At 42.1% G+C, this 15566-nt stretch overlaps 1 protein-coding gene across 1 annotated transcript in view; it reads right to left on the bottom strand.

Moving 5' to 3' along the window:
• Positions 1-5705: 5705 nt before the first annotated feature.
• The window catches only part of PHKB (phosphorylase kinase regulatory subunit beta), a 154600-nt gene continuing 144739 nt past the window's right edge, over positions 5706-15566 (bottom strand). The window contains 8 exon segments of the mRNA XM_075189251.1: positions 5706-7287; positions 8654-8794; positions 9373-9480; positions 10362-10396; positions 10399-10419; positions 10422-10489; positions 11297-11431; positions 15258-15460. Of these exon segments, the coding sequence (XP_075045352.1) occupies positions 7150-7287; positions 8654-8794; positions 9373-9480; positions 10362-10396; positions 10399-10419; positions 10422-10489; positions 11297-11431; positions 15258-15460 (849 nt within the window). The 3' untranslated portion in view covers positions 5706-7149.

The raw sequence follows: 15566 nt of genomic DNA, 5'->3' as shown, positions 1-15566 counted from the left end.
CAGACTCCCCTATCCTACCACCTCCTAACCATTCTATCCATCACCTCCTCTTCCTCGTCTGCCATATCCATCTTCTCCCAACTGCTCCTACGGTCTCTCACCACCCTCATATGATTTACGTATGAGGGAGTCATACAGTAGACAATAGGGTAAGCTCTACCTGATACGTAAATCATATATTCTGCTTGCCTTATTCTTCTGCAGATTTAACAACTGAAGTTTGTGGGAATGGAGAATGTAGGGAATTCACACCGTGTTATCCAGTTTTCAATATGCAGTTTTATGGTCACAAACATCTTCTCAAACTGTCAGCAGATGATCTCACCTGTGCACAAGCAGAGGAGTGACAGCTCTGATATTGTTGGGATCGGTCACTGGTTACTGTGGTCCATCTGCTGGGGATCTGCACTCAGATCTCACTCCCAGGAAACACTGTGGTGACCTTTTATGTGTCTGATCCCTGCACACATTCTATCAAAACTGCTTCATCACATAACCCCACCAGGAGCTCGGGGGCCGCCTGCAAAAATGTCACTTTCCTGAGCTCCAAGCTGTAATTAAACCCGTATACGGATCCCAGGTCCCAGCACTGTCCACATCTGCTACTGAGTCATCCATGAGCCCCAGCAGGAGGATTCACACAAGTTGCTTTTGTTTATTTGCATGAGGTCACCCAGATGGCTTTTCATATATTTTCCAACAAGTTAAAACAGTGGAGGACGATTATTTGATATAAAACATTGCCAAGTACGTCTGTGAAAACATGACACAAACTTTGGGTTACAAATGTGTGTTTAGTACTATGTGGCATCTGTATAAATGTGTTTAACACACTTGTCTGTGACAACACACATTTCTGCAAAGGACTTTACTTTATGGGTAAGATGACCATTGGACAGAGAGTAGTTGGAGGGCTAAATGTGGGGGACGGGTACGATGGGAGTAGGGGGAACAACTCTCAATTATCTATATGTAGTTATCCCTAAAACAAGAAGCAATAACCCCCATGATATTTATTGAATAGAACAACCTCATAGAGCCGCTTTTGGATTTTTCTATCGACTACCAGACTTCTGGTACAACACGTACACAGATATAAATCTAAGCATGTTGATATCTGTGCAATGTGAGTTCACATTAATTCTCCATGTACATTTGCACTGCTCACGTCATCCTGTTCTTCCAGGAAACATCACCGCTCAGTAAAATGCGTCATTTCAAGATAGTAGATCACTTGATGGGTAAACAACTTTGTGTATCGCCACTAATAGGCACTTACAGCTGGCATTAGTGAGAGAGCACATTCTCAATACGCATACGGACCCATTACTTCCGCTTTCCAAAAAACCTCAATGGCACACACTCTTCACACAACACAAAGCGGGTTCTGAGCAAGGGTTTACAATGGGCAATTCAGAATCTTGTGTAGCACTGTCCATCAATTTATATAGGCAGGAGAGCTAGCAAGAGAGGGGTTCTCCAGAAACACACAGAAATCCCCCCAGCTCACTGTTGTCTGTGTGCATGCAGATGCACAAATGAGGCATAAATCCCCCAATATGTGGGACCTCAACAGGACCCAGACAGATATACAATGCTGAAGGATATCAGCTGCTGATGAAGGTTCAGGAACCGGTGAATAACACCCTGTATGTATAGTAGATCTGTAGATTCTGTACTGTGCTGAGCTTCTAATATTTCTGCTGAAATGATTCTGCTAATGTCTCAGCTTGTTCACACCATTAACACGTAAACTCTTCAGTTTCCAGACCGCCAATTGCAATCATTTTATGAGAAATACATGCTAGATTATTAAATAGGTGTTAATCAGAAAGAGGCTGGAGAAAGTAGACAGATCCTGTGGTTTCGCTTTGCATTGAACGTATATAGCTCAATCACCGATCTCGGACACACTGTAAATGAGTTTCCTTCTTGCAGTACTTATATCATCTCATTATAATATTATGCGTAACGAGAGTGAGTAGAAGATTATGCTTTTTTTAATTTTAATGGGAATAAGTTTGAGAGGAGCTCAGAATTCTTATATGACCAGATATAATATCACATATGGTTATAGACTTGATTAAGGTGCATATTTATTGAAGGGCGAAAAGGTCTTTTGCCGACGAAAACAGTAACTGCCAGAAATGCAATAACTTCTCTTGGAGAAGACTATAAGTCTCACCCACTGGCCTCAGAGAAAGTGTCTGTAGATGGGATTCTGTTTTAGCAGACTGTTTCACCTTAGAAGCCCTTACCTTACACTGATGAGTTGCAATTGACAGCCTTATTGAAACAATAGGATGGGTTAAGGAGATAATAGGTTGTCTCTATGGAGTAATTTTAACTTTATGCAGTATACATTTATTTTTACTTATAGAGTTTAAAACCCATATATATGTGTCATCTATTTTTAAACAAATTGTTTATGCATGGTGCAACTGAAAATCCAGAATTTTTTAAAGTGGTTATCACTTCTGCCTTACAGCACTGGAGTCATGAGTTCAATTCCCGACCATAACCTTATCTGTGAAGAGTTTGTATGTTCTACCCACGTTTGCGTGGGCTTCCTCCGGGTGCTCCAGTTTCCTCCCACACTCCAAAAACATACTAGGGTCAATTTGTTAGCAGCCAGTTAACCTACTAGTATGTGTGTTTGTCTGTCTGTGTATTAGGGAATTTAGACTGTAAGCCCCAATGGGGCAGGGACTGATGTGAGTGAGTTCTCTGTACAGTGCTGCAGAATTAGTGGCGCTATATAAATAAATGATAATATTAATAATCAAGCCCCACAAACTACAGAAACTTAGCAATACCAGTCAGCTGGGTGCCAGTGATATTTTTCCTGATAAACGACGTCCCCAAAATTAAATTTTCAGATATGAGCCATGTGGTGACAATAACATCCCACTAAAGCTGTACACAGTAATGTATTGCCTGAGAATAAGATTATGTGACAGCACTGGTCACGCCCTTGTGTATGAATCGACCAATCCACTCTGACTTTGCAGAAATGCAGTCACCTAAGCTGTCAGTCACTTGGTGGCTGCTCTATTAAAAAATCTCCTGTCTCCTAACATAGCGGCCTGCTCTGTACAGTCTGCATGGAGGGTACAGTACGGTTGGCAGACTTTCCTGCTCTCTCCTCCTACCTGTTCTTGTAGCTGTCACTACAGGCCGGTGTCTTTAAGCTCAGTTGCTGCGTGTCTGGATCCTGGAATATTGGGGCACTATTTTGGGAAACAAGAAGACAAGTACATGAAATATAGAAAGCCCCAGCCTTAAATCTCTAGCACCTATGTTTAATTATCCCTCCCTCCCTGCAAGCAGCCCCAGCATTCTATTTAATAAATAAACCTATTACTATAAATACTATTTCTCTCCTCCTAAACAGCCTCAGGTGTAAATTATTAAATTTGAATACAAATATTTAATGTCAGGGATTGCTGTGGAAAATTTGTATAATTATTAGCATTTAAATTTAATAAATAGTCCTCCTCCTCAAACTCAGCCCCACATTCAATTGATAGCACCTAAACCATCCCAGCATTAAGTGAATAGGCCCCACCACAACCCCCAAATAGTCCACACCCATCATTGCGTAATAAGCCCCCACCCTCACTCCACCATGACATGAATAGCCCACCTCCCACCCACATTACATTAAGACCTTACCCCTACACTTCCCTACTGCCATCGGAATTGCATGTTGGGGAGGCAGACGCTTCTGTCTGCCTCTCTTCCAGCCAGCACACATGGGACTGACCCCCCAAACCAACATTGCTGTTTATGGATCTTATACTCACCATGCACTTTTCCTATTGCAATCTGGCTGGATCGATATTCAATATGTGGCACTTACTCTCACGTATCAAACCCCTATTTCTCTATAAGTTTGCGATCAGCGCCCTCTCTGTCTGTCTGTGTTGCCTATTCTTGTTTAATTGTAAAAAAAATAAATATACAAACCTAAGTATTTACATTTTATATCACTAAAATGAGGAAGATACAGTGCCCCCCCCCCCCCCCTTGCTTGAAACTGCTATATCCTTTCATACATATCTGCATCCAATCAGATGCCACCTCGTGTATACGGTCACTCGCCCAGAGTGAGACAACATCCATGTGTGTTTAAAGAATAGAGCAGGACCAACTATGGGCAGGATTGTGGAGGTATTCATCACTTGTTTATAGCGGGAGCCTTTTATGGTTCTAATCGGATGGTTATTGGAGGCAAGATGCTCTAAAACTCTGCATCTGATTAGCAGACCGAGTAATGGGCAGCTTTAAATACGTTCCTGCGGCCAAAAATATACATATCCCCCCAACCGCATCCTGAGCTCCAGTGTAATCTGTAAAGTGGAATAAAGTTTGCTGGTCCACATTCTGTAAGGGGTCAAAAACAGGCTATTTCTAAAACTGGTGCCTAAAAAATAGAAGCAATCTTCTGAGTATTATCTATACAAGTAAGAGGAGTGGTGAGAATGCAGTTTTAAATCTCACTATGTCTCAGCCGAATCACTTTTCATGCTTACTAATAAAATAAGACATTTTTAGACAATGATTCAGGTAATCTGAATCTATTCAAGGCAGAGACTGGGGATGTTGTGAGACCTCAGCGGAGCCGGGATAAAGAGCCCCCCTCCCCTCACACATCAATCACGAGACGCCAGGATTCTTTCTGTCAGATCACTAGAAAATGACTAACGTCTGGCGCCCTTTGTGCCTGTCAATTAGTGGGGGCGACTTTCATGAAGAATTCTGGACGGACCCCTAGTAATGCAGACAGGATGATATAGTTGCTGGTTTCACTAATACACCAGTGGCCCCTACGAGACATTATAGTTCAGGCATTGGTGTCCGGTAGCTGGACTGCGCTGCTCAGTGATGCGGATCTGAATCGCCAACATTTACCATGGAATAACTGTTGTCATGAATGTGAACTCTCAGTACATTAGTGCTTTTGGATCGAAACTTGTGAAAGTCCTGAATCCTTTACAAGTTGGAGTTTGGCGATTATACTGATCATGGTATGAGTGGATATTATAGCTGGACGGTTATTTTATTTCCAACAGATGGATCTGTGGAAACTACATTATAAGCCGCACTATTTGGCAGAGTTCGTACACTGTTTTGTACAATTCCGGGTTATTTTCTGACCATTATTGACGATAACACTTAATATTTGAAGTGATTTCTACTATGAGCACCTTTAGGGGGGTATTCAATTGTTAGCGAGATCCCCGGAAAACGAGCAGTCTAAAAATATTAGCGTTAATACGGTAATTACTCGCTAAATTTCATCTCGCAGCTCCCTGAGCTGCGAGATGAAATTCAGCGAGTAAACTACCGTATTAACGCTAATATATTTTGAGCGCTCATTTTTCCGGGGATCTCGCTAACAATTGAATACCCCCCTTAGAGTGGTATATCTAAAAATAATAAAATATATTCACAAAGAATTAAAATCTCAGATACGTATAAATAAGTAGTCCTATGTAATGAGTTCATTTACATATTATTGATCTGTTTTTGCCATTATAATATTGTATAGTTACTTACACTGACTTTAGCTGTCCACGTGCCGGGCTTTCTAGGAGATGTTCCCTGTGTCCTGAATTACTGTAAATAAATACTTTACAAATATTGCCTCGTAACAGCAATTAGTATAAAATCAAGAAATAAAAGACTCTGAGAAATGCAAATCACTCTTTAAAGCCTCTTTATTTAATTATTCTTCCAAGTCATAAAGACACTAATTGGTTTGGTAGCAGACATGTGCTGTGAAGAGGAGCAGAGGGTACTGGGTACATCAGAACACTGATAGATGAAGGATGGAACCAGACTTGTCTCTGTTCACAGCATCTGTACCAAACATCCTTTATAAACATACACACACTACACACATGGGGGAGTGCGGCTAATACAACCAGCTACCAGAAATCCTGACGTTCTACACCGAAGCTAGGCAACCTCTGTTGCTCCCTAGAGGTCGTGGGACCTTTGGCTGGCAAGGCATGCTGGGAAATGTAGTTTCCCAACAGCTGGACAGCACAGGTTGCCCAGAGGCTGAGGTACCAACAGTTCATACTTGTAACAGTTCAGAGAACTTGATTTTCAATAAATAAAGCTGAGAAATTCTGAGATTTGTTGCAGGTAATTAATATCTGCTCAGTTCAATGGCTGGCATCAGAGCTAATGCACACAACAAACCCTACAGCAGCCAGACAGACTATAGGACACAGCAAGTGTTTTTAAATTTCATTATTGGTATAAAGGATCCTTCTTCTCTTACTAGGTGCTGGCCGGAGAGAAGTTCTATTAATAAATTGTAAATTAAATTTCTTTATCCTTATACAAGGTATATATTAAGGGTGTACTGTAGTACCTTTAAATAGCTGCATGTGTCTGTACATTGTTGTACTGTATTGTGACGCTGACTAAATGTCATCATACTGACCACAGCACAAGTGACACCTGCTGGCTATAAGAAAGTACTACAGGTCTGTCTATTTTTTTTTTTTTAATAAATGATTATTCCAATTTACATAATCCACTTTTTACATTATATAAAAAACCATAATAGATGATGATTATTGTAATAATATCTATATTACATAATATATTATCATCAGCCTATTAACATACAGTGCAGTATAATTGTGCGGACGGGTGACCATTCCATATGTGAGCTATATAGTTTTTCCGTTACCTTGGTAGGGGGGCTGGGTACCTATAATAGAGCTACAGGAACAACGTACAATACTGCTTTAGATAAGCTTAATATTGTTTATATGAAATCTGAATTGAGTGATGTTTCATGATAACGTATGGATTTTAGCACCTTTCAGCTGACGGTACTGTATGTGTAATATATCTGTTACAAAATCAGAGGAATACATGGAAATATATAATCTTATTCCACATGATTTTGTTACATCCGTTCGTGTTTCTGCTGCGTCCACAGTGCACACATGGTCTAAGATGCCGTAGTTTGGACGAAACAGTCTACTAAGCCAACATACAACAGTGGCGCGGGCATCACATATACCAGGCGTTCGTATGTAAGAAGCTCAGCCATGCTGGCACCAATCACTGGGTATAGTACAACGGGCAAGATGTAAACGCAGTGCCACGCTGGTGGCATCTTTAGCTGATGCTGCACGGGTCATCGCCGCTCGGCTTGACCTCGGCTTCCAGCAGCAAATTCATCACCGCTCTGGTCAGGTAGCTGCAGGTTCCTTTCCTGCCCAGCGGGGAAGTGTTGTAGAAGGCAGACATGTCATCCTGAGAGGGAAGAGAGAGAGCGACGGATTAGGAGGATTAGAAAAAGCGACAGACGTTCAGTCACACTCGCCTGATTTATTCCTTTTGTTTCCTAGTGCTGGTCTAGTACGGAAGGCCCCAGATTGTGTGTTGTAGGGCAGCGTTCTGTAGCTTCTCTTTGTCCTGCGTAACCTCTAAATGTCAACACCGGTTTACGGGGCTGAACGGTGAGGTTACTGGGGCCCCTTCAGGAGACACAAAGTCTAATAACCCAGACAACTGTACAGTGTGAATAATTCCATAGATATCTGTTCATACTGTGAGCCTGTATCACATATATACTTGACAGTAAGTGTATTGAACATCAGCGTTATATTATATATAAATAAGAGGATTTTTATCTCACATCCCAGGATACTTCAACCAATATAGAGAACCCTACACTCATCATTAATGTAAAATAATTTGTAGATGTGTCTTTCCCTCCCCCTCCCAGTGAAATGCACACGGACTGCTCTGTAACACGCTAGAAGTAACCAAGAGAATGTATGTTAGGAGGTCACATGAAAACGGCGGACTGGTTACAGTGGCTCTTTACATAGCTGCCTATAGCCGATTTCCGTAACTCTCCCTGAAATGCATCACACGATGAAATGTTTCTATATGACAGATTATACCAGTTTCTTAATTTTACTCCAACAAACCCCAGATATGGTAACGGCAAACTGTCCGGTATCTCCAGACCGGTGCCCAGCTAGTGGAGCAGCCTTAAAGCTGACTGTGCAGTGTTCATCCATAAAATTATTTTTAACTTATACATATTATAATAATATTATCATTGAACAGTACAACTATACTAGATTTATAATCATAGTGTGATGACATTAATGTCTCTATTATTAGGTCACATAACATAAGGAGGGGGCCCAAATGAGGGGAAAAATGATCACTATTAATTAGCCTCCATAAAGTCAGTAGAAGAGATCTAGCTCTGGAAATACAACAATACATAATTCACTGGGGCCAGTGCCGGATGTGGTGCAGAGCAGCCCCATAATTACTCTATGTACGTGTGTGTATCCTGTTGTCATCCTGACATTACACATAGAGTTACTGTGCTTCCCATATTATCACTTACAGAACATTACAGGATCCGCTATTCCAGCCACCATCATCACAGATTGTACTAATAATACCCCCCCCCCCCCCCCCCCCCCAATCTATCCACCTCTTATCTCTTCCCTCCACACACTGACTGCACAAGTCTCCCCGGTGTCACCGCAGGACTTACAGGTGACTGGACAGATGTAACGTGGTTGAATTGTGGAGATCTTTATCTTGGGACTTGGCAGTAGACGCCGGTGACCTTCACAGATTCCTGACTCACCTGTTTTTCCGCTCCCTGAAGCCGGCTCTGGTCTCGCTGAAAATCATTAAATGCCTCTTTCACCAGTTTGTCCAAATCAACTTTCTCTTGAAATTCAAACTCCGGGTTTCTCTCCAGGATCACAGAGACGATCATCAGCAGCTGAGAGAGGACACAAGGTGTTTGGGGGTTAGTGATGGCTGCGTTAATCCTTCACTGAGGAGGGAGAACTCAGCAAGTGTCTAAAGTTATCAGTTCTACTATCATACATTACTGATATCTCACCACTGATCCCAAAGCATTCATACCTCAGACAATAGTGATTATTAGGATGGACATTTAACTTAGATTATGCATAATTAAACCTATAATACGATTGTTTATATGCATTAACTTATTCTCATCTCAAAACTAAAGTCTACATGTATGTGATGGTCCTTTTCTCTCCTGTTGAACATATGTTTCCTGCAGTATCATACAATACTAACAGGAAGTCCAGTGTGCATAGGAAAACTCACCTTCCCCCACCATCAAACCTGTATCTCAAAAAAATTCTGCTCTGTCAACCTAATGAAAGGTTTACGTTCAAAAATAACTATTAAATATTATTTCCAACAGTTTGATACCCGCTGCGACAGTCTTGTCTCTTGATAGCACATAAATACATTACCCCAGCTGAGTCTTAGGCTGCACCATATGATAGCCCCCAATACCTCCACTAACATGGACCTGTGTGTTACCTCCACGATGAGCTGCCGGTACTCCGGCTGTGCGATGTTCTGCAGCATGTCTTCCACTAGCAGCGAGAAGTTCATCTCGTACATCGTCATGTCAGACAGGGTGGGTTGCTGTACAGAGACATGAGATAAAAGCTCCAGACTGGATAGAATCTAATTACCAACATTAAAGTCACTGTTGCATTGGGGCAGTTGATGAATAATTGTCATTTTATCTAAGCGGGATGGAAAGGTTCTGTACAGCTGTAACATGTTATAGTTATATACAGCACAAACACCGCAGCTAGACAGGTAAACTGACTGTAAGGAGGGCACAGCAATTAGTGTCACTCCAATCCAAAAGTCACAGGATTGCAGGGAGAACAAGATGCTTACATTTAACACTATGAAAACAGACAACCTTTATTCACCGTGATGCCAATCACACAGACTAACACACTAAGCCAGAGTGAGGCACAAATCTTGTCCAAGTAAATTTGAAGAAGCGACTGCGCCATTGTTACACATTATGCGGACTGTAAGGACAAAAGTAGTCTGGGGGAACTGCGTCACTTTCTGCATAGTCCCGCAGTTCACACCTACAGCTGCTGTATTACACCACGGCACAAGCAGGAGAGCTGAATGTAGCCGATGAGGAGGTCGCTCTCTGCATTCACTCCCCCTGAGCCAATGTAGAATTCAGTTTCAGTGCTTTCGCCTACTCACTAACGTTGCTCCTCTTGTAGTATCCCAGGTGCAATATTAATCTCCCATCACTGTTAGTGTTATACCTCTACAACCTCTAAACGCTGCCATTAGATACTCTGACTGAATAACAGAGGCACGTCCTGCAGACAGCGTTGGCTTCTGTCTCCACAGCACCTATAATGGATTGTAAGCTTCACTGGGCAGGAAAATTGTTCCTGAAGAGCAGTCGGCAGTAACACCAGCCAGGTAATTAGAGAATTGAGTAGACTCTAACCGAGGGGGATGTTTGGGGAAATGTATATTACCTGGGGGAGGAACTTGCCGGACACGATGATACCGCTGGTGTTCTCTCCAGAATCTGCACACTCTATCATAGAACCCAGCCGGATTCCGGTTCAGAGAGCCGTCAATCTGCCTCCGGTTCAGCCAACACCTGGGGGACAGAGGGGCTCAGTCAGTAAATAGAGTCAGGGGGGAATTTAATGGAAGCGATGTGAACCGGAGTGCCCCAGAATGGTCTGCTAAGCACTACAGGGTGCGCAGGGAAAAGAGCGGAAATCTCTTACTGTATAGGTGGTAATATGTACAGCCAGATATCAATGTGATGTCCCCCTTAGATAGAGTAACTCTAAATATAATCTTATGTAATGCCATACTGCCACTTGTAAATAATAATTAAAAAGGTATCTAAATAAAATGATATATTCAAATTAAAAAACACAAACAACCCCCCACACATATTTCTTTTATTTCTAGTTTGATTTAAAGGACGTCTTAACAGACACAGCTTAAGAACATTTTACCCAATATGGAATATCAGTTTGTAAAATGCACAAATATACAGTTTATGTTGAGTCTGAACACGCTGTCCGAGGTCACAAGGCTGCTGCAGCGGTTATTATTAATTACTATGGCGAATTACAAAAGTTTTGGATCATAAAGTTAACCAGTCGCCTATACTCAATACAGCCAGCTGTTTTATGAGCCAATATTTCTGAGAAAGTGGTTTATCAACTGACCAGGAAGTGCTGACATCACGAGATCGCAATGGCTGCCTCCACTAAGTGATGTCACTGGTTCCTAGTGATTGGATAGGCTGCACTCTCATGAAGATGGGTGTAGCTGACAAAATGGCTGTTTCTACTGTGTGTAGATGACAGCTGCTCTAGATAACTAGTTAACTAACAACATAGCGATCACCCTACAGAAATATAAGTTACACGGCACACGCTTCTCTTACCTCCCCGACTGCTGCGGCTGCAGGATGCACAGGAGAAGCTGTTTGATCTCATTTGGAGACAGCTGGTAAATGTCCTTCTCTGGCTGTTGCCCACTGCGGATTGTCAGCTCGTATCTCATGGCATGAATGATCCACCTGGAAGGAACGATAGGAAGGACTGTCAGAAACACTCAAGCCTCAGTGATGTCTCCAGTGTAGGGAATAATAGGCTGTATGATTGGTCCACCCAAAGATGGCTGTCCCCACTGTGTGGGGACAGAACTGCTTTAACCATTAATTACAGCAACTGTAAGTAGTAATGAACAGAACATGTTATAGTATGGGGGTAAATACACTTACAATCCAATATTACAGTTTTATTATTTTGAAGAGCACTCTGGGACTGCATTAATGTGAGGTTTTATTGATCCAAGACCTGGTGTGACATTCAACCTAAGGGTCAGTGATTTATTTTGGGCAGTTAAACTGTAAGGAGTAAAACGTTTTACTATCCCCCCTCCATTCATAACTGTGCGCTGTACAATCAGGCGGCAGATAGATTACACACAATGGCGCACTAACCAAAATAATGAGCCCAATAACCAATTGTAATTTCACTATTAACCTACAACCAGCAGAGGAGGCTTCTGGGACATCTCTGTAACTAACATACTCTCTTGCGGTTTACTCTAATTGAGCGTCTAAGATATAGTACCAATAAACCCACCACCCCTGGGATACTCCTTTCACAGAACTCTGCGGAATATAGTTTTACAGAATGGAAACCGTCCATTACAAGCCAGAGAAAAACGAAAATTCTAAGCTGTCCAGTATGCAGAGGGGCGACAAACTCCTGAACTCTTATCACTGACTATTGTAGAAAACCTTACGGACCGCGAGCATTTCTACAGTCATTATTATGTTCCACAACACGGGGAAGTCGTAGCAGAATTTAGAAGACATGGGGAGTAGCGAATAAGGGGGTTCACAAACAGTGCAAAGGTTAAGGGGCACATTTATCAATATTCACATAAAGTGAAAAGTAGTTTTCAATCCTTATCGCAATGATAAGGATTGAACTATTTCTCACATTTATGTACAGCCCTGCACAGAAACAGCAGTTCCGAAAAACTGCTGTTTCAGTGATAAAAAAAATCATACTTACCCCCCTCTTCGGAAGCGCTGTCTTCGGGTCTTCTCTTCACTCTTCAATTGCGCATGTCCAGTTCCAAGAACTGGACATGCGCACACAGATCCCCCTCTCTGTCTCTGCAACGATAGTTGCAGAGAGAGCGCGCTGAGTGACAGGGAGGGATCATGTGATCCCTCCACACATGCGCTGTCCAGCTCTGCTCTTCGGAGCAGAGCTGACAGCATTAGCTTCAGCTGGCGTACATTAACATGACAAGTTCCCGAAAAAAATGTTTTTTCGGGACTTGTTATATTGCGGCCAGGAGCAGTCACCATTCTGTTGAATGGTGACTGCTCCCAAAAACGAAGAGGAATGCAAAGCAGCAGATATCCATGATATCTGCTGCGATGCCCCCTTAATAAATTTGCGGAGGACACTGTGGGACCTTAATTACCCGTTAAAAGCACTATCGTGCTTTATTAAATATACCCCTAAATGTTTAAAATATGTAAATAAAATCCCAAGTGAGACGCTAAATGAACAGAGCGTTAAACATCCGCTGCCCTCCAATGATATTCTCGGAAGGACCAGACAACATTGTCATACACGAGACGTTACATCCGGGAAACCGAAACGTGAAAAGAACAAATGCATTGTTCAGGTGTATTGGAATATTAGTGGCGCTATATAAATAGCTGATGATGATGTCTGCAGACAACTCTCCAAATCAGGATGTGCGTTATGATGTCACGCAAGGGGCTATATAGTGCACGTTAGGTGAACACGCACTTTTACAGCCATGGAACGGGCAAAAGAAAATCCTGGAATTACCTTATACCTCGTACACACAGCGATCTGGGCATGGCGGCTATAAAGCAGCGGAGAGACGTGAAAACCCGAAGGTGTCGGACACCTGGTCCAAGAAAAAAACCTGATGAGGATTTTCTCAGGTGTGAGGACACAGGTCAAACCGCATTTCATGACATAATGCACTAAAACACACAGCCCTGAAAAGGTTACGAGGTAAATACCATCAATACAGACAAATATCATCCTCTCCAGAAATATCCCCATGCACCCTCACCCCCTTAAAACCCTGTCACAGGCGCTGTGCGGAGGGTCTTACAGTAATAGTTCTCCCAAGCACTAGGGCTCTCAAGAAGAACTGCAGAGCAGAAATCAATAATGAGGCTCTAAATCAAATCATTATAAGAATGGAAAGCTCTCTGTGTGCGAAAGGTTCATTATACTCGTCAGAAAATCAACCTGAACAAAATGAATCTGGGGAGATAAACGTTCGGTTTTATAATGGCGCAGTCCTGCGTAACCTCCGAGCAGTATTATAGACACTCCAGATTGCTGAGGATTCAGATGACATTTATAATGATGACCGTATTATTCTTATAGCGCGTTTCTCTAATAATTATTAACATCAGTCCGAGTCTCACTGGAGCTAACAGTCTAAATTCCCCATCACACAAACTAGAGTCTATTTTCGTCAGAAGCCAACTACCCTATCAGTATTGTCTCCGACCTTGTAAGGAAACCCAAAGAAATATGCGGAGAACAGACAACACAGATAGGGCCCTGGTTGGAATCAAAACCCATAACCCCAGCGTTGTGAGGCAGCAATGCTAACCATCGTGCAACTGTGGGAAAAAAAATGATGATCTGTCGATCATATAGTTTGTCAATAGAGTTGAGCATCTTGTACATTACCTTACAGCAGATAACAACAATCCTGTGGTCTTTGTGATGAATTACTGGGGTAGCCATTGTTGTTGGTCATCCTAACTAATCTGATGCTAAATCCTAAACCGTAAACATTTCTCAGAACCGCTGGGACATCAACATTCATTCAAAAATGATTTCTTAGAAACAGCAAGTGAGTGATTATCAGTTACCATGGTGACAAGGTTCTATTACCATCCAGGATAATATACCATTCCAATTCAGCATAGCGGGTAAGACGGCAGTTCCCACTCAAATCATCCTTGCAGAATAAAGTATATCCATATATTTTAAACAACACCCCCCAAAAAATGCACCTTACTTATAACCAGAGATCTATAACACATTAAGTTCATGTTCATTTGTAGCTGTATTTTGGTAAATAACTTGTAATTGATAGGAATATTTTGCCCGGCGTGGTCACCACGATAGCAGAAATTCATTCACTATTTATCGGCTTCTCTCTATCCTCACGCTGCGATATAGCTTCTATTGGCTGACCAGCTGTCAATCTCAGAGTGGTCCCACCAGGTAAATGCCAGTAAACAAAGCCCTTATCTCCTTGACTATTATTTAACCAGTTTATTACAATAATGTCATTTGTATATCAATGACTGTACAGTTTATAACAAACACTGTAAAGATAGGAAGGAAACAGCGGCACAAGTAGGATGACGATTCAAAAGCCATAGACAACACTTATTTTAAACTCACAAAGAGTGTAGAAAACCGTATTCCATCCTGTATCGTCCCCTTATTTCCTGTCTGTACAGTGAATAGAGGGACATGGTGGTACCTTGGAGGGAAGCTAGGGCCACAGACGGAGGAGCAGGAATTGTTGGCCCGAGAGATGGATGTTACCGAATTGAATCATTAATAATAATACAATATAATAATACAACATATTAAAAAAAAAAAAATCTCTTAGTAGCCCAAATATGCTGCTAAATGTTTCAAGATGGGGCTCAGTGGTCGCCTTATTTAAAGATGTTCACTTGTCCTTTAAGGTTTTGTTGTCATGTGACCAAATGGAAGATGTATGGGGTAAAAGGTGACTCTTGTATTTGTCTCTGTATCATGATTAAGTGTGCGCTCGTTAAAAGAGGAAACGTTACTGACCCTACGCGGATCTTCAACATCCCGCTGAACAGCTCTGGAGTGTTGGAGATGATCCACCCAATGTGGATGACCAGTTCTTGCTGCAGGACAGCCTCGCGCTCATCATACGGGCTGCACTTGCTGTAGAGGATATCCTTAATCACCCCTGGGGACAGTGGGTTGGAGATGACGGCTTCCTCGTGACCGAAGACTCCCAGAGTCACCTAGAAAACAATACATGTATCACATGTGCCGGTAACAGCAAATTGTCTCTACACAATGCAGATGTCATTCTGTCTGATGTACGTGTGCGAAGCGAGAGGACGTGCC

This window comes from Mixophyes fleayi, chromosome 10, assembly GCF_038048845.1.
Source record: "Mixophyes fleayi isolate aMixFle1 chromosome 10, aMixFle1.hap1, whole genome shotgun sequence".
Taxonomy (NCBI): domain Eukaryota; kingdom Metazoa; phylum Chordata; class Amphibia; order Anura; family Limnodynastidae; genus Mixophyes; species Mixophyes fleayi.
Note: the sequence above shows the minus strand (reverse complement) of the source record. Positions and strands in the feature narration are given on the sequence as shown.